This window comes from Pteropus alecto, unplaced genomic scaffold (genome assembly GCF_000325575.1).
Source record: "Pteropus alecto unplaced genomic scaffold, ASM32557v1 scaffold101, whole genome shotgun sequence".
Classification (NCBI taxonomy): Eukaryota; Metazoa; Chordata; class Mammalia; order Chiroptera; family Pteropodidae; genus Pteropus; species Pteropus alecto.
Window position 1 is genome coordinate 14,004,433 of NW_006432945.1, and position 22,702 is coordinate 14,027,134.

The 22,702-nt window shown below is 36.5% G+C and overlaps 1 protein-coding gene across 1 annotated transcript in view; it reads right to left on the reverse strand.

The window, feature by feature from the left end:
• RABGAP1L (RAB GTPase activating protein 1 like) overlaps positions 1-22,702 on the reverse strand; it is a 393,018-nt gene that overhangs the window by 364,503 nt on the left and 5,813 nt on the right. Inside the window, exons 4-7 of the mRNA XM_025044002.1 lie at positions 22,137-22,347; positions 20,012-20,186; positions 13,362-13,519; positions 12,112-12,222 (exon numbers count right to left, since the gene is read on the reverse strand). Of these exons, the coding sequence (XP_024899770.1) occupies positions 12,112-12,222; positions 13,362-13,519; positions 20,012-20,186; positions 22,137-22,347 (655 nt within the window). The remainder of the gene's footprint in view (positions 1-12,111; positions 12,223-13,361; positions 13,520-20,011; positions 20,187-22,136; positions 22,348-22,702) is intronic.

Consider the following 22,702-nt stretch of genomic DNA (forward strand, 5'->3'; position numbering starts at 1 on the left):
GACTGCAGACCTAAACATCCACTTCTCCCTAGAGGACATACAAATGGCCAACGAACATATGAAAGGATATTCAACATTGCTGGCTATTAGGGAAAAGCAAATCAAAACCCCAATGAGATACCATCTCACACCTATTAGAGTGGCTATTATCAACAGGACAAGTCATAACAAGTGTTGGAGAGGATGTGGAGAAATAGGAACCCTCATACACTGCTGGTGGGACTGCAAATTGGTGCAGCCACTATGGAAAACAGTATGGAGGTTCCTCGAAAAACTAAGAATTGATCTATTATATGATCCAGCAATTCCTCTACTGGATATTTACCCCTCAGACGTGAAAACTCATATCCAAAAAGATATTTGCACACCGATGTTCACAGCAGCATTATTCACGGTGGCCAAGACATGGAAGCAACCGAAGTGTCCTACGATAGATAACTGGATCAAGAAGCTGTGGTACATATATACAATGGAATATGACTCAGCCATAAAAAGATGAAATACTGCCATTTGCGACACATGGATGGACGTCGAGATAATCATGCCAAGCGAAATAAGCCAGACAGAAAAAGTTGAAAACCATATGATATCACTTATATGTGGGATATAAACCTAAAAGCAACAAACTAACAGGACAAACACAGAGACTCATGGACATGGACAATAGACTAGTGGTTACCAGAGGGGAGGCGGGAGGTGGGAGGTAGGTGGGGTAAAAGGAGTTAAATATGTGGTGACAGAAAGAAATCTAACCATGGGCGGTGAACACACAGTACAATATACATGCTTTACTGTTGAATTGTACACCTGAAACTTACTGGATTGTGTTAACCAATGTCACCATGATAAAAATAAATTGAATAAATAAATAAACAAACAAACAAGTATACATAGCAAAGATAAAACTGATAAGTTCTGAGGATAACTTTCCCAACAATTATTATATCACTGAACAAAATATAATCTACTACAACAGAGAAAATTGTACTCTAATAGTCATAATTTTAATGTTTACTTTACACTATTTTATCTTTCTCCTATGAACTCCTATAATAAACACAGCATAAACTGTTAATTAATCATGCATTTTGTTGTACTATTTCTTCTACTAATGCCTTAAATTCTTGATAAGCAAGAAAAGAGTTAATTCTTTTTCAGATATAAAAGGTGATCCCCCAACTAAAAAGTCAAGTCAATGAGGATAGAAAATTTGTCTCGCACTCCCTATATAGTAGTTCCCCCTTATCCACAGGAGATTCATTCCAAGAGCCCCAGTGTGCCTGAAACGGCAGATAGTACCAAATCCTATATATACTATGTTTTTTTCCTATACATACATAGCTTTTCACTTAAAGAAAGCACTTTACAGCTTCTCTTTGGCAGATCCGAATTGCCAGCATCACTACTCTTGCGCTTGGGGGCCATTATTAAGTAAAATAGGGGTTGCTTGAACACAAGCACTGCGATACCCCAACAGCCAATAACTCAGACAGCTACTAACTAACAGGCGGGGAGTGTATATAGCCTGATTTCATCACGTTACTCAGAACATGCAATTTAAAACTTATAAACTGTTTATTTCTGGACTTTTCCATTTAATATTTTCAGACCACGGCTGACCACAGGTAACTGAAACCATGGAAAGTGAAACCATTGATAAGTGGGAACTATAGTATACTTTGCTTGAGCTTTCATCAATCACGGACTTTTTAAAAAACTATTTCCTATATTATAGTTTTTCAAGTTACAAAACTGTTATATACTTATTGTAAAAGTTAATAAATACCAAAGTATATAGGAAAAAATTAATTCTCCCTTCTCTCTCTACTTCAGCCCCCTCAGAAACCAATGCCAACAGTTTAGTAAGCATCCTCTCTATCTTTCTTTTTGCTCTTTTGAAAAAGGAATCCTTATACACTGCTGATGGGACTATAAACTGGAACAGCCACTATGGAAAACAATACGGAGGTTCCTTTAAAAATTAAGAATAGAATTACCATATGACCCAGCAATGTCTCTTCTGGGTATCTTCTATCTAAAAAATTTGGAAACATTTATTTGTAAAGATATATGCGCCCCGATGTTCACTGCAGCGTTATTCACAGTGGCCGAGACATGGAAACAATCAAAATGTCCTTCAATAGATGACTGGATAAAGATGTGATAAAGAAGATGCGGTAAATATATACAAGTAAATATTACTCAGCCACAAGAAAAGACGAAATTCCGCCATTTGTGACAATACGAATGGATCTTGAGATTATCATGCTAGCGAAATAAGTCAGACGGAAAAGGTTGAGAACCATATGATTTCACTCATATGTGGGATATAAAACTAAAAGCAACAAATGAACAAAGCAAACAAATCAAAACTCATAGACACAGACAACAGTTTAGTGGTTACCAGAGGGAAAGCGGGGATGGGACAGGTAAATAAGGGTAAAGGGGGTCAAATATAAGGTGACAGAAGATTTGACTTTGGGTGGTGAACACAGAGGGCAACATATAGATCGTGTATTATTAAACTGTACACTTGATACCTGTATAATTTTATCAAATAATGTCACCCTGATAAATTTAATTTAAAAAAATAATAAATTTAAACTCTTACATTATTTTGTCTAACACTTGCCGGTAAACGGCGAATGGGTATAATTTTATATTTTCTTAATATTCCTATGTTTTTTCTATCAAGCTATATTAGTCATTTCCAAAATTATACTTCATTAAAGCACATCAAGTTTCCTATGGGGATAAGCAAGGTCTATTAGGAATAACATGTCAGTAATTAGATAGATATTATTAGTGCCACAAACAGCTAATGCAAATATTAAGTGTTTCATTGGGGAATTCAAAGCATTCGACCTTCTCTTATTAACTCTATAAATAATGTAGAAGCAAATTGCTATCACGCCTATTTTCTCAAAGAGCTTAAAGTCTAGCAGGGGAGGAAAATGAGTAAACAAGCAATTACAACCTGACATGGTAAGTTCTCTGATAGCTCTAAGTGAAAAACATTAACAAAGCAAAAAGGAAACACGCCCAACATTATTTATAAAATAATAAACAGTGGACCTGCCCAAAATTCGAAATCAAACCTCCTGAGAATGAGATGGTGATACTATTATATTAATAATTATTATCATATTAATTATAGCTGCTACAGTTCATCGAATGCCTTAACTTTAAGTCAGACATTACTATATTGTTACATTTATATTTCAAAACAACCTTCACATAACATAATAATAAAACTGGTTTTCAGAAAGTACAGGTGCTTTGTCCAAACCACACACCTGTTAAGGTATAACACTGTCTATGACTCTAAAACTGCGTGGTCTTGTACACACCACACTCTGGCCACCTCCCAAGCACAGTGGTAGAAAAGAGAATAAATTCCCTGTATGATCCTGGTTGAGGAAGGGAAAAGAACAAGATCTTGGACAAGCAGAGGTCAAGAAACCAAGAAGCTAGATTAATAGAAAAATCATCTACACAGATATTGAAACTGTCCAAAATTAAGATAAGCCTAATGATTAGAGAGTAACAGTGAGCCGGGAGCTAAAATTTTCAAAGAATAATGGGAACCCCAAGGATATGTAGATAACTACGATGACAGAGGTGAGCAGATGGTAAAATCTGAAAGCATAAACTTTGAAGCTGGGAGTTTTTGTGAATGGAAAAGAAACAACAGTCTGGAGAACTAAATGCAGGCGCAAAAAATACTTACACACCTCCGGGCAGAGGTACAAGGAGTAGGAAACCATTTGCAACAACATGGATGGACCTTGAAGACTTTATGCTAAGTGAAGTAAGTCAGACAGAGAAAAAACACTGTATGATATCACTTATAAGTGGAATCTAAAAAAGTCAAACTCGTCAAAACAGAGAGCAAAATGGCGGTCACGAGGGGCTGCGAGGTCTGGGAATGGCGGTCACCCGCCCCAAACCCAAGACTCCAGATGCCAGTCAAGATCCAGCCTGACCAGCAGACCGTTCGGAAGAGAAGTTTCCGGCCTGCTGTGTTAACTCTTTTCTCACAGCATTATTTTGATATTTACATTTCAAGTAAAGAAACCTTAAATACAAAACAATATCATCTGTATATAAAATCATAGAGATTCCTCAGAAGCTCAATTTCATTTAAAATAGTTGAACCAAGTAATATATAGCTTTGATCAGTTATCAAAAGAATAACTATTTCCTATAGTGAAATAAACAATTTAGCCAGATAGACCTTAAAGAAAATAGGTGAATAACAATCAGAAAAATGACATGAGAAGAAAGATAATTACTTATTAAAACATAGTGAAAGTAGAAAAAATCAAATATTTTAAGCACAAATACAAAATTTCACATGTAATACTTTTATATAACTTTTGTTAATCACCTCACGTCATACTAACTAAAAATAACATTTTATAAAGTTCTTCCTCCCTCTTTCCTTCAAACGAACCAACGTTCTTTAAAAAAAAAAACTACGCTGCCGTTATACGTAAGAACAAAACAGTAATACCTAACAACGTCTACTAGTGATATGAAATATTTACAGTTGGCTCTCTGTAGCTGTGGGTTCACATCTGTGGATTCAACCAACTATGGCTCAAAAATATTTGAGAGAAAAAGCGTTGCTTACACATACCATATAGTTAGGCCTATGATGGTTGCATCTGTACTGAACAAGTACAGACTTTTCTTGCTTGTCATTACTTCCTAAACAATATAGTATAACAACTATCTGCATAGCATTTACTTCATATTAGGTATTATAAGTAATGTAGAGATGATTTAAAGTACACGGAAGGATGTGCGTAGGTCATATGCAAATACTACCCCATTTTGTATAAGGGATTTGAGCATCCTTAAATTTTGGTATCCATGGGGGGCCTGGAACCAATCCTCTACAGATACCGAGGGACAACTGTATAGCATATTATATAGGTACTTAATACTTCCCGCCACCCCTCCTCACAAAAAGTCATACAAAAACGTCAGATGGAAAGGCTTTAGGAAGAATAGCAAGAAGCCCTGGATTCAAATCCTCATGTTGCCTTTTATTAGCGATGTTTCTTAGCAAGGCAAAAATAACATGCTTCCCCCCCCCCGCCAAAAAAAATGTAAATAAAAAGATAATTTACTTTGCAGGGTTTCCTGCTTTGGTATGAAAAGACTATGCACGAAACGCTTGGGATGGATATGGACATGTGGCAGAAGTCACTGAGTAGTAGCCATTATCCTTGCCATTACCACGACAGTTAGAAGACTGTCATCTAAAACAGTAAAATAACCAGTTGGGTTTTTTCCCCAGAAATGTATCAGAAACTTTATCTGTGGGATTAGTTAATTTCATTAGATACTGCCCATCAAGGTCAATTAGAAGAGAGAACACACACTAATGTGAACAGGGAACGTCTACTGTAAAGAATTACACATGCAATAGGAGAGTAACTCTAAAGAGAATTCTAAAGACTATCCCAGGCTAAGGGACACTGCCCCGAGGACAGCAAACTCTGACGGAGGGTCCTCTTCCTAAAGCTGGTGTCGGACCTCACGGGAAAGGATATATGTGAAGCCCAGGTGTGACAAAAAAGTTTAGGGGACACCCCAGGCAAAGCTGGGCCACCGGCACAAAGGAACCAACCACCAAGTGAAGCCCAGGTGTGACAAAGAAGTTTAGTGGACACCCCAGGCAAAGTTGGGCCACCGGCACAAAGGAACCAACCGCCTAGGTGCAGGCAGCAAGCTGGGGGAGCGGCGGCGGGAGTGGGGGTGGGGGTGGCGCAAACTGTGAAAATCAGGACTTCCAAGCCAGCTCACTGGGGAGACAGGGGTGTGGTCTGGAGCCCATAGTGTTCGTGCCTGGAGGGCCACAGGAAGATCTCTATGAGCCAGAATGAGGACTCTGAGCCCAAAGAGGGAGAGAGCGCACACTGGGTGCAGAGCTAGAACACAGCACACGATTCTGATGTCCCAGAATCTCGTAGCAAGAACAAGAAACAACAATGACAGCAAAACCAGGAAGAGAAGTCCCTTCCTCCAGCAGTATCGCTCCAGCACCCTCTACTGGCACAATTTAACACTGTGCTTGCTTGCAAAGAGGAAATGTGCAAAGCTCCACTTACGCGAATCGAGTAAGAGGATAGATTTGGAACCAAGAAGCAATAAATTGAAAACTGGCATAAGACATATTATTAAAATACCCCATCTCTTCTAATTATTTAACAGCCATGTTAGAAATCACAATTTCCTAAACCAATAAATAAGAAATTACTTTCTTAATGTAAATTGGTTCAGCCACTATGGAAAACAAAATTAAAAACAGATCTACCACATAATCCAGCAATTCCACTTCTGGGTATATGCTCAAAGGAAATGGAAACGGTAGCAAAGAGATATGAGATATATGCATTCCCCATCTTTACTGCAGTATCATTCACAACAGCCAAGATACAGAAACAACCTAAGTGCCCACCAACAGATGAATACATAAAGACGCGTGTGCCTGTGCATGTGTGTGTGCACATACACATACAACAGAATATTATTTAGCTGTGATAAAGAAGGAGATCCTGCCATATGCAACAACATCAATGGACCTTGAAGACATTATGCTAAGTGAGGGAAGTCAGACAGAGAAATAAATACCGTATGGTATCACTTACAGGTGGAATCTAAAAAGTTGAACTCATCAAAACAGAGTAAAACGGCGGTCACGAGGGGCTGCGAGTGAGGGAACAGAAGAGATGGTGTTTAAGGGCCCAGACTTGCAACCAGCAGTAAGCGAGCAAGAGAATCTAACACGCAGTAGAGTGACTAGAGACAACAGCACTGCTTTGTAATCAAACTCACTGAAAGACTAGATCTGAATTATTCCAATCATAAGAGAGAAGTAATTACGTGACATGACAGAGGTACCAACTCTCACTACAGTGGCCATCATGTTACAATGCAGAAATATACCAAATCAATATGTCACACACTTAAATTTACTCGATGTTTTATGTCAAATATATTTTGATAAAAAAAAATTACTTCTACATTTGAACAACCTGGAACCTTCCTCAGCAAGGACTTGGCTGCCCCGATTGTCCATAACTATCCTGATTAATCACCTTAACGAAGTTAAGTGAAGATCTTTCTCCAGACACGTTATAGAAATGTACTTTGATTTACAAAGGAATTCAGAAAAAGCTTCCACAGAGACCCATAGGGGGCGCCAGTGTGAATTTCCCAGTCGGCATGGTGTACTACAGTTATGTAAGGGCTTACCACTGGGGGAAGCTGGCTCAAGTGTACCTGGAGTACCTATACTATTTTGTAACTTCCTGTGAGTTCATAGTTATTTCAAATTTGAAAATTCATTAAAAAATTAGCTCCAAGACATCTTAATATTTGATGCTGAAAAGATAACAGTATTACATACATAATTCTATTGTGCAACCTCCCTCTATTGGGTGCCAGCAGAAGCCAGCAATGACAGATCTTGAAAATTCTGTCCTAATTATAAATTCCAGTCTAAAGGCTGAGAGACAAATAGAAGCTTCCAGTTATTCACTCTCCAAAGCACCTAATATGTCAATAGCTCTTCATCAATTGCCACTTGAAATAACTATCAGAGAACGATGAAAGTATTTTTGTATAACCATACCCTGTTTTCCTAAAGAAAAGGAGAGTTATCTTTTTACTAACTTTCTCTCATTTTTAGGATGGAGAAGGATGATATTCATTATGAAAAATTATTAGGACATCTAAAAATCTTGATTTTGTTAAAAGATTCCAAAGACACACGGACTTACATAAGACAATAAAAGATGCAAATCAAACTAACATGTAGGCAACCTGAAGTCAGTGGCTTGAGCTTCTCTCTAAATAAAACTATAACTTGCTAAAGTGCAGGCAAAAAATAAGTGCTAGGTAAATTCAGTAAAAGCCTCTCAGAATGGTCCAACATCCAATCATCACAGCTCAAAAATAATAAACAGTTCAAACTCTACCATCTATCTACTTAAGTGATGCCAAATCATAAAAGAAAATTGTTTCATAAGAAGAAAAGAGCCCCAGATGACTCTTTTTCAGTTCTCCTTGGCTTGGAAACCTTTTCCTTAAGAAAATAACATAAGGAAAGGTACCTGCCAATAACTCATGCCAAAGCTATGGTACTTAACACTTGAATCTCTCATTATATGGTTTTTGCTACAAGCGAACAAGCATGAACTAAGAACTGAATCGGAATCTCCCATTAAAACAGGCACGTCTCTGAATCACTCTACAAATGACCAAATCGCCTTCTAGTAATGGCATATTATGTATTTTTTAATGTATATGTAATGACTGTATTCCCCAAAATTAGGATCAGATCAAAGAAATCCTTTCTTTCTGTCAGTGCTGGCCCACATCACTCAGTCCAAACAGCGTGATATGCTTACATCAATTCAATAACTGTACTCCATTCTGGTTCACACGGCAAGCACCAGGGCGTATCCCTGAGAAAAGAGGGATTTGACAAACGTAAAACCCTGAGCCAAAAATCTCTTCCCAACTAAACTTCCACGAGGCTTGAAATTAGAACTCGACTTCTTGTCAGGGAATTGTAAAGAGGCCCATTTTGAAATGTACACGATATTATTTGTCCTGAATCATTTTATTACAAAATAAGAAGTCATACTTGGCAAAAATCAACTGGTCAAAAAATTAATATGGCAAAAAAGGAAAAATTTCGCTTTCACGTTTCGGGTATGAAGCATAACCAACAATCAAAGTGAATGCTATATAACAGTGCTAGTAATAGTGTATTTTGAACACTAGATAACGCTTTAAAAATCCACTCTCAATTTAGTAGTATGCAAGAAAATCTTCTGTAATATTTCCACACATGGTGACACCGAAAGCCAGCTAGTCAGGGACGGAGATGGCTGCCGTGACTGCTTCAAAAATAGCAGAAGGGCTTGATCTGACCGGGTCTGTACACTCTGACACGTCAAATGAAGCCTCTCCATAGACAGGCTTAGGTCTTACTCTTCTCACGCCTTTCAAATGACAACCACCTTGCTTCCTCCTCTCAGCCGTTACTGTTGGTTTTCTCTTCTACAGATCACTCAGCTCTTCTCCCAGAGCATGGTGTCCCTGCGTATAAAGTTACTGGCAGCCACTTGGATGCCCCAACACCTGCATTCGCACTTTCAAATTCTGTTGGAAATACACCAAAGAATACCAATTTATTTATTCTCTAATTGGTTTGATTAATTTTAAGCTTAATGTAGAATTAAGATTTGATTGCGTACAGTCTTTGAGAGTATAAAATCAGAAATGAGACGGCTCTATCAGTTTCTGGCCAAGCGACCAAGGTTATTTAACTTCATTAAGCATCTGTTTCATCATTTGCAAAAATAGGTTAATAATTATGATACCTTCCCCACACGTTCTCATGACAACTGAATTGTTCAATAGCCACCACGTAGTGAATGCTCGATAAATGTTGGCTGTTAATATTATTTTCTCTCTTATATCCAGTTCCTAAATAAAACTTAATATGGAAAGCAAAAGAACATTAGAAATTATCAAGATACGAGAACAGTTTTCACATATCCTCTAAACAAGTTAGAATTCTATCAGGTGCAATGTTCCATGAGTCCCTCTATATTACACTGAATTTAGTCAATGCTCAAACGTCATACAACTTTTACAAAATTTTTATTCGTTTATCCAACAAATTTTTTAAAAGAGACAGCAGAAAGTAAAAACGCATGTTCTGGTACCAGATGGACCCATTAGTTAATTGTATGACCTTGGGCAAGTCATTTAACCTCTTCATGTCTCAGTTTCCTCAATTGTACAATAAAGATAATAGTTTCTACACCTCATAAGTAGTACACCTAGAATAGTGCTCAGCACAGAAAAGGTGCTAAGTAAGAAGTAAGTAGCTAACTACAAAGCTCTGTGTTCCTAGCACTGTACTAGATGGTGAAGACTGGGACAAGGACATCGTAATTGCCTTCGTAAGGGTCAAGGCAGATCATCACAGTACAATCTGTCAAATATCTACATCTGCAGAACACTTGACCCCTTGAATGCACAGAAATGGATTCATTCGTGATAAAAATTAATATTTTAAAAACCCAAAATACTGAAAATTAGCATTTGGAGTGGGTTTCTTTCTACTTCTGTGTAGGTTGAAAAATTTACATAATGAAAGATTATTTTTTTAAATGATAAATCATTTTCTCTTCCAAAAGATAAGACAAAATTAGATAATTTGAAGGATTTTCTTTCAAACCACTGTCTTTATGCTACAAACTGTCAGCAGCGACGTTCACAGTGCTGAGTGGAAAGAATTCTCTTTACAAGATTGCCACCTACTGGATTACCTTAAATTCCACAATTTACATTTTATGATTTAAACATTAAATATCATGTATAACCAGCCCAATAAAAGGTAAGGGGCTCTTTTTCAAAAAAGATAAATCCAAGCACTTGCAAAATATCCTATATCACAAGAAATCCTGTCTGTATGTAAGCTGCGAAAGACCCATTAGCCTGAAGCAATCTCAGTCACTTTCAGTGTAAATGTTTACAAAGGTCATCTGACAGAATGTGTAAAAAAGGAAGCAAAGTAACTCAACATTGATGTGGTAATTATTGCAGGATATATGAACTCACAGTTGTTGGATGTTATCATCAAGATTAATCATTAAAATAAAAACAAAATAGTAAATGGTTACATATGGAATGATTTTTAATTCACCTAATATTATGCAAATGGGTACTTGGGGCTTAGGTTAAATTTGTAATGATAGCAATATATACTGATTCAATAAGTGCTTTATCTCAACAAACTCAGGCAGAAGTTGAGATAATGTGCTTTGAAAAATGCCTTAAAATTATTCAAAAAGTGATTTAAGTGATGATGAAGACACTGGTGTTGAAGATGATTGAAGAAAGTCCAAATAAAGTTGTTTATATGAGCGGACAAAAGGCAACAATGCTAAATTATTTTTTGCGTAATATATTTAAAATGTATAGTGTAAGTGTTTACGTTAACCAAAAAAATTATGATTGGGCATTTAACTGTTTCACCTGTGTTCATCAAGGTTCCACACTCGAGTAGATCAAACCAGGAGCGTCTCATTGGGAAAAGGAAGGACGGCATCTAATCCACAAGCATAACATATGCCTCTATAGTAGAGGCATAACATACCACGTAGTCACAAAACTCCAAGACTTTTAAGTAATTATTAAATGTCAAATTCCTCAACTCAACACCCAATACTTCTTTGTCTGTGTTACTACAGACTTGATAAATGGAAAGCTGCTTTTTGTTATGCCAGGAATAAAGCACTGGGGATGTGTCATAAGCACATAGAGTTGAAGGGGCTCCCACTGGCAAATTCTGGGACCATTTGAGTACCCGAAACAATTCAACACGGTAGTGAATTATAATCTACTGTGGGGGGGATGTGGAATTCAGGAGTCCATACCAATAATAAGTAGATAAGTAAATGAAAGAGAAGGGAGAGGCCTGGCTAACATCAGAAACCCAAGGATGAAGGGTAAATCTAGTAAAAGTGCAGGAGATGGAAAATCGTCATTTACATCCATCATAGTAAAGATTGGATCAGACAAGAGTCATAAATGAATGCTCAAGAGAAGAGGGAATTTTGATGAGAAGCAGGATATTTTCATGGGTCTCCCCACAGATGGCTTACTAGTCACAAGAGAGGGGAGAAAAAGAAACTACAGTGGAGAAATCAGACATCCTGCCCAGGTGATCGAAACTAACACCACCTGCAAGGGACAGATGGGTCATCGAGCACCTCCAGATGTGATACACTGTGAAGGAAACAACACCAGCTACGCAGCAATAAACAGTCTGATAAACCCAATATGAGGGATGTTATATTAAAAAGAGAGAAAGGGGTCTACTTTTCAAAAATATCCGTGTCATACGAGGTGAGAAAGGCTGTAGAAATGTTTCCAGTTTAAATAAAGCTAAAGACATGTAGCAACTAAATGCACTATCTGAGCCTAGTGTGAAGCCTGAACTGAAAGGGGAAAATATTACCAATAACGGTGCCAGTACGAGTTTTTGGTAGCATTTAGGAGCAAGCTGCTTACCTTTCAATAGCCAGTTCTTTGTTAGAAAGTTGCTGCACTGTAATCACAACCTTCTTCTCTATTCCTTGTTTTAATTTGAAATAAAATTTATCTCTATCCTTAGGCACAGGACTGAAATATGCAAAAAGAACAGAAATTATCAATCCAATAATTTAATAAGATAATCTAGTCCAAGATTAGAATGAGACATCATTTAAGCAACACTTTTATTCTTAATATGTACTAAACTCTCACCCTGCCACAGAATAACTACAATTTTATTGTCAACAAAACCTAACCAAGGTCTTCAAATTTTAGTTTTTAAATTTAACAAATTTAGAAATATGATTTAATTATTTTTAAGACTGTCACATTTCTGGTTTAGCTGGTGGTGTGGTTGTGAGTTCCTTTAACACAGTGAAACCGAAAGCAAAGCAAAATGAGAAAAAGAGCTTACTTTTAAACATCTAAAATTTGAGATGACTGTGACATATCCAAGTAAATATAAATAAAAGATGGACAATGAAATATACATTGGGATGGTCTAGCCTAGGCTATTCTTAAGAATTATCATTAAAACAATAAATGTCTAAGATATAGGCTGTCTTATCTGAAGAAAAATTCCTTAAGTAACTTATTGGACCTAAGACTCAATTTTTGTATCTGCAAAAAAAAAAAAACAGATAAAATACCTACCTAACAATTATTGTTAAAATTAAAAGCACAGATAAGGCACATAGGTGATCAATAGAGCATAAATGTATCCTATTATCTGCCTATTTTTTGAACTAGAGAAAAACATTCTAAATATAAAAGACAGAAATACTAAATGGTCAAACCACACAATATACTATTGGTAACCATTAAAAATGATTTTGATTAAGAACATCTTAATGGAAAAATTCTTATAAAGTTAAAAGAAAAAATTATATATGCATACAACTGTATAAAAATACCCCCTAGAAATAAACAAAGGGAATAAATTAAATATAAAAGTGATTGTAGCTGACAAGGCTATAGTTGCTTTTTATTCTACCCTTATTATTTTAATCAATTTTCTATAATAAATGTCATCATTTTTAAACATTAAGAAAATCATTTACATAAAATATCTGAAAGGCATGATAAAAGTGAAACATAATCATTTACCAAATATTTCCTCAGCATTTTAAAGTATAATACCAACATTGTACACTTTCTGGAATCTTTATAGCAGCCAATATCATATTCTAAGAACAATATCAATTTTTATTCTTTCCAAATAATCTCACCTAAAGTTTCCTTTTCCATCATCTTCTTTTACCTCCAAGGAGACACTGAAGGTAAACACATCACTGTCGGTGGTAGGGATAACTGAGTCTTTGACATCAGACACTTGTCTGGAAGAACGTTTGAATGCTGTACAGAAACTATATAAAATTCTGCTTACCTAAAAGAATAAAAATGGAAGTACCATTAGACAAAGGCTTTATCTGCATTCTGATACCCTTCTCTTCTCATTCTTGAATCTATAATTCTCATGATCACAGTTTTCTTTAGCAGATATAGTCTAAACATACATACATAGTCTATAATATATTATTTATATTTATATTATAGTTTAAAATATACAGTGTACATATATAGTCGATCTGACATTTAAACACAGTAATAAAGAAATTTAAGTCCACAAAGGAACTCTATTTATTTATAAATGTTTCTAGGCCCCAGAATATATTAACCAATGATAATACCAGTGAATGAATCCTAAAATAATTACTAGAATGAGGCTGCCATCTAAATCTTCCCAACGAACACACGCAAACAAGGTTTTAGCTCAAGTCGTCAAATTTCTCTTTTTCACTTCTCTCAGCTTCAGAGGACTAAATATACTGAGGCACAGAATAAAGCAAATACTGGTTTTAGCAATAACCAAACATGGTAGCATGATTTAAAGAGCTTCCAGTTCTGTTACGCAAAGTTGCTGTGATATAAATGTATTGCAGGGTTGCCAGAGTAACGCTAGAAGGGTCTGTGATCTATCTTATTAGTATTAGGCCACCTTGGTTACAACTTTATTTAGATACATATATATGATATGCATTACATATCATATATGTAATACATGATGTATATTACATATCATATATATGTATCATATACTCTTCCCTTAAAGTGGAGAAGTACTCTAAATCCCACTCTTCCAGAAGTTGCTTTCTTCCTTGGTTTCAAAAGAAGCATCATACCATCTCACTCTTGTAAGCCTGAAGCACAAAAGACCTTCCAAATCTCTCAGACCACCCATGGGTTGAACAAAGATAACAAGATGAAACAAGAAGGGTCTAACAAAGGTCATATTTAACAAAGGTCATACTTTCAAAACCTCCCACTGGGAGGAACAAATTAAGAGAATTCTCTGACCTTTAACAAATCCTTCACTTTAGATAAAGTGAATTCAAATTATGCACTGAATTATATGAGTGTAGGACAGCGATATTTTGTAATTTCCTTGAAACAAGAATGCTTTAATCAACAGTAAAATTTTTTAAAGTATAGAGTAGTTCCTCGTTTTTGTTTTTGTTGTATTTATATATTCTACCTTTTCTCATAGTCTATCACATTCAAAACCAAGTGTTCCTCAAACCTCCAACAACCATACTCATATATATTAACCAATTACCCTAAACTGCCTTTCCAATGCAAAATAGTGTCTTAAATCAAATAACTTACACACTTTAACCGTATAAGAATGCTGCCTGCCAGTCTAAAGTTCAGCTTCAGCAACAGCATCATATTTCTATCACTGTGCTCATAAAAATTTTTAAATATTTTAATCTGTTATCCCATTATAATTTTATAAGTAAAAACAACAAAATTAGCAAATAATGGATATTAATAAGAACAGCAGTCCTCAAATCTTATACAATTAAGATTGATAAATTTACTCATTCATTCAACAAATGTTTTGAATGCTTTCTGTGAATTAAATATTATTCTAGGCGCTGTGTCACTAAGTCCTATACAGCAGTGAACATGGAGCTTACATCCAGCACATGTGAGCTGAATGTGCTTGAAGAGAGAATCATTAGCTAAGCCAAAAGCAGAAATGTTTAGCCTGAACTGGACACTTACAAGACTTAGCTCAATAATTTAAGTTTTATAGAGGAAAACGAAAACAAAGAACATGCTAGGAGTAAGTCACTAAAGAATATGCCTACAAAGTAAATGTAAATAGGGATTTTAAACTATTTTTAGTTCTTTGAGCACTCTCCACTTCCTAAGCACAAATAAAATGCGAAGTCTAATGTTTACTTTTTACACATTCAACTTCGGCATATTTTTAAGAAAACGTATGCAAAAAGAGGGGAATACTTGTACATAATTTTCTATCCACTCATAGAGTCGCACCTCAACCATAATTCCTTGTCGTACTCTCCATATCTTCTTCTATCTCATGTTCTCTGGGTCAGGGCTATCAGCAAGCCTAACACATCAGACTACGCCCAAAAAGCCAAAGAATCTGGTAAATCCTAAAGCTGAGATCACGGGCGTCTTTCTGTGAGGTTAAGAACATGGGACTGAGCCAGACACTGTTGGGGAGAAAAACGTCAGACTCCTCTTCTCTCCCCTTTTTGGGGGGAAGAACACGACGGTGCCTTTGCATCATTGCCAGCGATCACACTGCATCTGGTCCTGCCGTGTCTTACAAGTTGCTACTTACAACCACAAGGTAAAAATCATTTGTGAATTCTAGAGTCTGTGAATAAGCTGGAACGGTGATTCGTGGCTTGGTAAGGTAGAAAAGCTTCAGAAACAATGATTACCAATGTCTATAGTTACTGGAACGAATTGGGTAACCAAGAAAATTAAAAACACATAGCATGGCAAACATTTTCATACATGTCACACTATTACACACACACACACACACACAAATAATCTACCAGAATAGGCATTTTCTTTGCAGAAGGCAAAGGTTTATTGACAAATAATACAATACAATTTTCCCCAGAAAGCAGTACCTATAAAAAGCACTAATTAAACACAAAAATGTCTGTTGGGGTTGTTGTTGTTGTTGTTTTTGAAGAGGTAGAAATGGGGGGAACATGTAGAGATGTGGAAAGGAGATACAACAAAATCTTAACTCTGGTGCAATTTTGAGAAACTTTTCTTTTTTATTTTATTTTTTATTGTAGTATTTTCCAAATTATCAAATATGTATTACATGTTAATAATCAAAACATACTACTTAAAAAAGGCATTTGCTTAAAAGAAATAAGAGAGCCAACTTTTCCAAAATAAATCTTTTCCGTTAATATCAATGAAAGAGAATCAACTGTTTTAAAAACACCATATGTCAAGAAAATATTCACCCAAGAAATACATGTAGAAAAATCATTCTATAAGAGACACCTGGAAAGATATGTGTTAAAATGTTTAAAACAACTTGTTCAAATATATTACTCACTGAAAAGAGCTAAAATAAGAGGCATGCATATAAAAAAACTTTATTAAAAAAGGTTTATAATCTTTAGATTATAAAAATCTAAAGAAAACACTAACAACATAACTTCTAAATTAATTAAGTATTTTGCTAAAATAACATCTCAATAAATGTTTTAAAATATTTTCCCATGTAAAAATAAGATTTTATTTTATATAGTGGTTACCCCTAAGTAAAACTAGTGCATTACGAATAAAGATCCTCCCAATAATATCCTTGATATTTACCATGAAATACCTCTGAATGCCTTTAACAGCAAATGATAACAAGTGTGCTTCTAAACTCAGTCGCTAGTAACGAGAAGTATGTTAAAACATACAAACAACACAGACATCAAAATCTGTTTTAAAGAAAATGATTATACTGACTAGTAGAAATATATTCTTTAAAAGAGTCAACTAAGCCTTTTAAAGTATCTTTAAAAACAGTTTTGCATTATGTATCCGCAAAAATGCAACAAGAATAGGAATGGCTTTTTTCACCACGCTTTCTGATATTCTGCTTTTTCAGCAAAAGCCTAGTGCATCATTCTCCCTGTACAAAGATCAGCACCAAGATCCCTCTGGCTGGATTCCCCAGGTCTTTTGCCACAGGAAATTGAGATTCACTCCAGCAGAGTCCTACAGAATATCCAGGGTAACAAGTCAAATGCTTCCTGACCCTTCTGTGGGGACCCTAATCCTTGTGCACAGGTCCAACAAAGCCATCACCCTCTCCAGGCTCCCCCTCTAACACTGCTGGTGCCTGCTGCTTGTAGGATTCTGCGGTGAAATAAAAGCATCACAGTGACAGCTGGCAGTGGTGGCCACACTCCTTCTCCTGCTTGAGGAGGGTCTTCTTGCCTTTAATAAACTTCTTTGGTTCTGCAAACAGAAGGAAACAAATTAATTAGCAACACTACTGCACAGCACGTATTCAAGGAATAAGAATGTCTGTCACCTGTTCCTGAGCTACTTTGCCAACTGTTTACACCCATCGAGAGGGACCCAGATACTAAAGAATAAAGTTGTCCCTTCACCACAGAACAAGAAACTTCTGGGAACTAGACAATCTGTAGATGCAACTTAAAGACTTCAGATTAATTAGAGGGTAATTATTTTTTGAGGGGAGAGGATGATGCTGGACATCTTTTGTACAGGCGTGGGTAAAACCCAAAGGTAGCTGGGATGCAAGCTATATGCCAACCAATCCCTTTAGAAAGCATAATTGAAAGAAAAGATCCATATTTGTTTCCAATATTTCCAACAGGAAAGCTGAAAATTACATGTGTCTTCAGAGTCAGACTTCCATTTGAAACCCAGCTCCTACATCTACCCTCTTAGCCTTATGATAAACGGTAACCATACCATTTATCATCCAAACCAGAATACTTTAAGAATAAAATGGAATGCTATTAACAATACACCTGGACAACAGGCGTAAACTAGGACTGCTCCGGGCAAAGAGAAGCGTAAGATCACTAGTCTAAATAAATACTGCCTATGTCATGGAGATATGATGAGTATCAAGTAAATGCTTAGCACAGTGCCTGGCATAAGCTCGATGTTTATACCAGATTACATTCATTTAGAAATGATTTCTTATGATGTTTAATAACAACTGTCATGTATTCTCCTTTAAATAATGAATTTTGCCACCAATGTCCCATAATATTAACCCTTTCAAAAATGTACTCTAAAAATAATAATATATGGACATCAGTTTCTTACAAACTATAATGTACCAAATATCCTCCCTAAAAATACAATTAATTCTATTTAATACCATATCCAAAATGGTAAGACTGAGACTTCCCCAGTTTTGTCCACTGCTTTACCACTGCTAAAGCTTTCAAAAAAGACAAATATTTCCCCACCCATAAACAAGCGGATGCTATAATCCAAAAAAGAGAGTTGCATACCGTCACAGTTATGAAAAATGCTTGCAGCCAGGTCCCTTTCAACTTCCTTCTACAGCAGTGTTTCTGCCTCTCCAAGTAGCGGGATCCCCAACTCTTCAAAGTTCACTTCCTTGCTGTTGAGTGTCAATTATCCAGAAACCACACAGGTATGTTAAATGATGACTGCCACCATGAAATGCCAGGACTCTACCATCTGCTCCCCCGCCTCTGCAGCGGGGCGGTAAGGATCAGAAACAGATCCTCGCATTCACAAACACACACATATTCTTTCGAAATATTTCTGTTCACTGCCCCCTAAATGACAGGCACGCTTGTACTCATTCACTCTTCTATGATCAAACCTTTTGGCCAAGTAGTCAGTGAGAGTGAGTGAGTGAGTGTGAGTGTGAGTGTGTGTGAGTGTGTGTGACAGTTGGAATAAAATAGATTCCAGAACTACATACATAGGCATGGGATGGGTTCTGGCAGAGAACTTCCAAGGCAACAATCTAAAGTACCTGTGTCTGCGCATGCTCAAGAAAGTGTAGGTGTTTAGGACACAAGACTTGACATACCCCTCATGCTTAGTATCAAATACACAGAAACCTCCATTTCCATGAGTTCGCATGTTGCGGCCAGAAAGAAAGAAACTCTCGGAACTCCTGTTAATACAATGCTTTCTGTTTCACGGCAAAGAGGAAAGAGCGTAACTGCTGCTTTCAGCATTTTCGGCTGACAGTTTATATCCCCAAAAACAAACACGCCTGAGACCTTGCTCATCCAAATCCATTCATGAAAATGGTTGTAAGTACTAAAGTTCTAAAAGTACAACTTATTTTTAATTTGGAGAGAATTCAATAGGTACAGAAAAGAAGGCAATTTCCCCCACGTATTTACCAGCCATTTGATTCTGAACTACTTCTCCAGCCTAAGAAGACACCGCCACCTAAGAATTTCTAAAAGGAACTTACAGGCATCTTCCAAGGCCTACAAGGCGATACCTCTGCTGTATGTAGCACCTGTATTTTTAATTAGGCCAGTTCTCTAGAGCAAAAGCCAGCCTCTGAATGAATGCACGTAACAAATACTCACCGGTGACAACCACAGAGCTCCGTGAAACGATCCTAGGGCAATACCTACATGAAAGCAACATGCAACTACTGGGCCCAGCAGAGCAAAAGGTATTGTTCGAGGCACTTTTTAAAATCACATGGACCAATCGACTTGGGCAAAATAATAAAAGAGGTGCAAAAATATCCCCCCTTTCTAAGCCCGAGCACCCGCTAGCACTGTGGGGAGGAGGGCAGTTCTGCCAAGTGGGACCGTTCCGTCACGCCTAGAAAGCTGCAGGCACCCTCCCTACAGTTCCACTTTCACACACAGTTGTCACATTCCGCTTTCCACACCTGGTTCTATGCCATTACAAGTACTAGCTTTCTCTTTAGAAGTATGCTCCAAACTTACGTAATACACACAAATTTATACGACAGTGAGATTAGGGTTTGAAAATATTACCCTATTCGCCTCTACAGCAAATTGCTACAATATATTATACTTACTGCCTCTTTAATTTCACAGGTGAAAACATGTATCTGAAATTCTTCTGAACCGTGGGAACTCTCTGTAAATGCAAAGCAGTTGCTCTCTGCTGTCCCATCGTGTCCGCGTGCACAGAACAGCACCTTATAGATTGGAAAAGATGCTATCTCCACACTCCTGGATTGGTCTATGATTCTGCATAACAGTGATGGAAAATGAAATAAAATATTAACTATCAAAGAACAAGGCAAACAGTTTTACAGTGGCAATCACACATAAACATAATTATCTTAAAAATCCAAAATAAGCTGGTACCAATAATGCAAGGAAACAAATTATCTTCAAGTTCTTGCTATATGTGTGCGCGCACATGTATGTGTGCATGAGTATTCACACACACAAAGTCTTCACCTTCATTTTTGTGTTTCATATGATCCAGTTCACTTATTCCCTCAGCCAAGGATACACACTGCCTGGTAAAATCTCTGTCGCCCACCCCTAAATGCGAGGCTCATTCTGTCACAGAGAAGGAACGTCGCCAGTGCAGAACAGCACAGACCATCCAACGAGAGCTCATTTCTACTCAGAGCAGCTCCTGCAGGTTTACCAAGGCCCAGGTCACTGCTTCACCAAGACGCTTCATTCCCCAGGGAAGTCAGAGTGGTTCCAAAGACCAAAGTCACAATGCAATTTACAAGGTAAAAGGGATCTGTGAGATTTAAGATCAAATAATATCTCTGACTTTCTCTACACAACTCCTAAGCCCTAGATTGATCTAAAAACTCCAGACTACTTCGGAATCTCAAACTCCAAAACTAAGGGGGACCCACTAAAAATAGAGAGGCAAGTCAAAAAACTAAATAGATTGATAACATTAATAAATAGATAACATTAAAAGCTATTTTGACATTTTTAAGAGCTATTGTACAAACAATATAAATACAAAACCCTTTCTTTAAAAATTCAAAGCATTTTCCCCAAAATCTTATCATTTATATTGTTATTATTTTGGTACTTAAACTTCGCTAACATTTTCTCACATTCTAAACTTGAGAGAAGACAATGAGACAAATCAGAAAGGGTTTGAAAAAAGATTAAATCAGCCTTCAGGGAATATTATAGGTTCGGGACACATTCGACTTAATTGCCTAGACCTGAAATGTTAATTTTTTCATTCAGCAATTATTTACTGAAAACCTGGACCAGATACTGTTCTAGACATTGAAATTACAACAGAGAAAATTACAAATAACCTGTTCCCACAGAGCTTATATTCTAGCGAGTAAAGTAGGCAATAAACAATTAATAAAATGCTACAAAGAAATCAAAGACACAGTGATGGGAAAGAGAGGTATAGTTATATGATACGATCCACAGAGGCTTCTCTTGATAAAATGTTTGTTGAGTGGGAATTGGAAAGAAGTAAAAAAGCCACTGGAAAACCAAGGAAAGACTGTTTAGGCAAAGGAAATAGACTGTAAAAAGGCCCTGAGGTGGGAATCATGACAGCATTTGAGAAAACAAAGAGGCTACTATGACTGGAATGTAGTGAATGAATGCCATGAATGAATGAAGTGAGAAAGCAGGAGTGAGAGAGAGCAAAGGTCAGGTCAGAGCAGTAGGTCATCAGTGGCCACACATGGTAAGGATTTCAAATATAATCACAAGTGTGACTAGAGGCCATTGGAGGGCTGAGTATAGAAGAATAAGATCATCTGACCTACGCTTAAAGAAATGTAACGTTCAGATGATGTTAAATATTATTCCTAACTAAGCATAAGAAAAAAAACCATTTTGCTTCTTTGCAGTATGATGTAAAGAGCTTAAAATCTAGGGCTCACTCTAGATTTCTGAACCACTACTATATGAAAAGAGGAAGGCAGGTTTTTACACTCCTTCGGAATAAAGAAACACAAATTACAGGTATTTTTACAGTGGTATTTCCATTTATAATATTCTAAGCATAGTTTTACAAATGCCCCTTACAAATAAGGAACACAGTCTAAACCTACACATTTACTTTGCATGTCTACAAATTAAAAATGAATTAACAGTAAGTCCTAGGCCTGATTTATGATATAATATAATCACCACCCCCAAAAAAACTTCAATATGTCTAAGAGGGGGAAAAATATTAGGGTTTACCTCACAGAACCTTCTGGAACATTTGGAACATATAGAGTAACAGGAAAAGGGGACTGACTGGAAGATTTCATAGTTGCCATTGCCCGTAATGCCTCCACTTCATTACGTGGAGAAGAAACTTTCAAACATCCTAGGTAGGTCAGTTTGTTAAATAAAACGCTATCTTCTTCAGGTACTCCACTTGGAGAAGATGGTCTGGGCGTAGAAATTTCTGAAGGGAAAAGAAAAAGAAATGCTCAAAAGTTAATGCAAAATTTCATGGTATAATTTTGCCTATTGCTCAAAAACAAATGAAAAACTGCAAACAAAATTTAGGTCTCTCTGTGTTTTCATTTCTTTTAATGTTTATCTCATATCTTAATACAGAGTTCTAGAATTGGCCATTTTATATTTTCAAACTGCTTGAAGTATTATCTTACTAAGCTCTAACTAGAGGAAAAGAAAAAATGCTAAGCCTTATATTTTAAAAAATAAAAACACAGAGTTCAAATACTACAGAATAAGGAGATTAGCCTAAAAAATAATAAAAATTAAATAAAATCAAAACCAGTTAAAAGTTTCTCTTG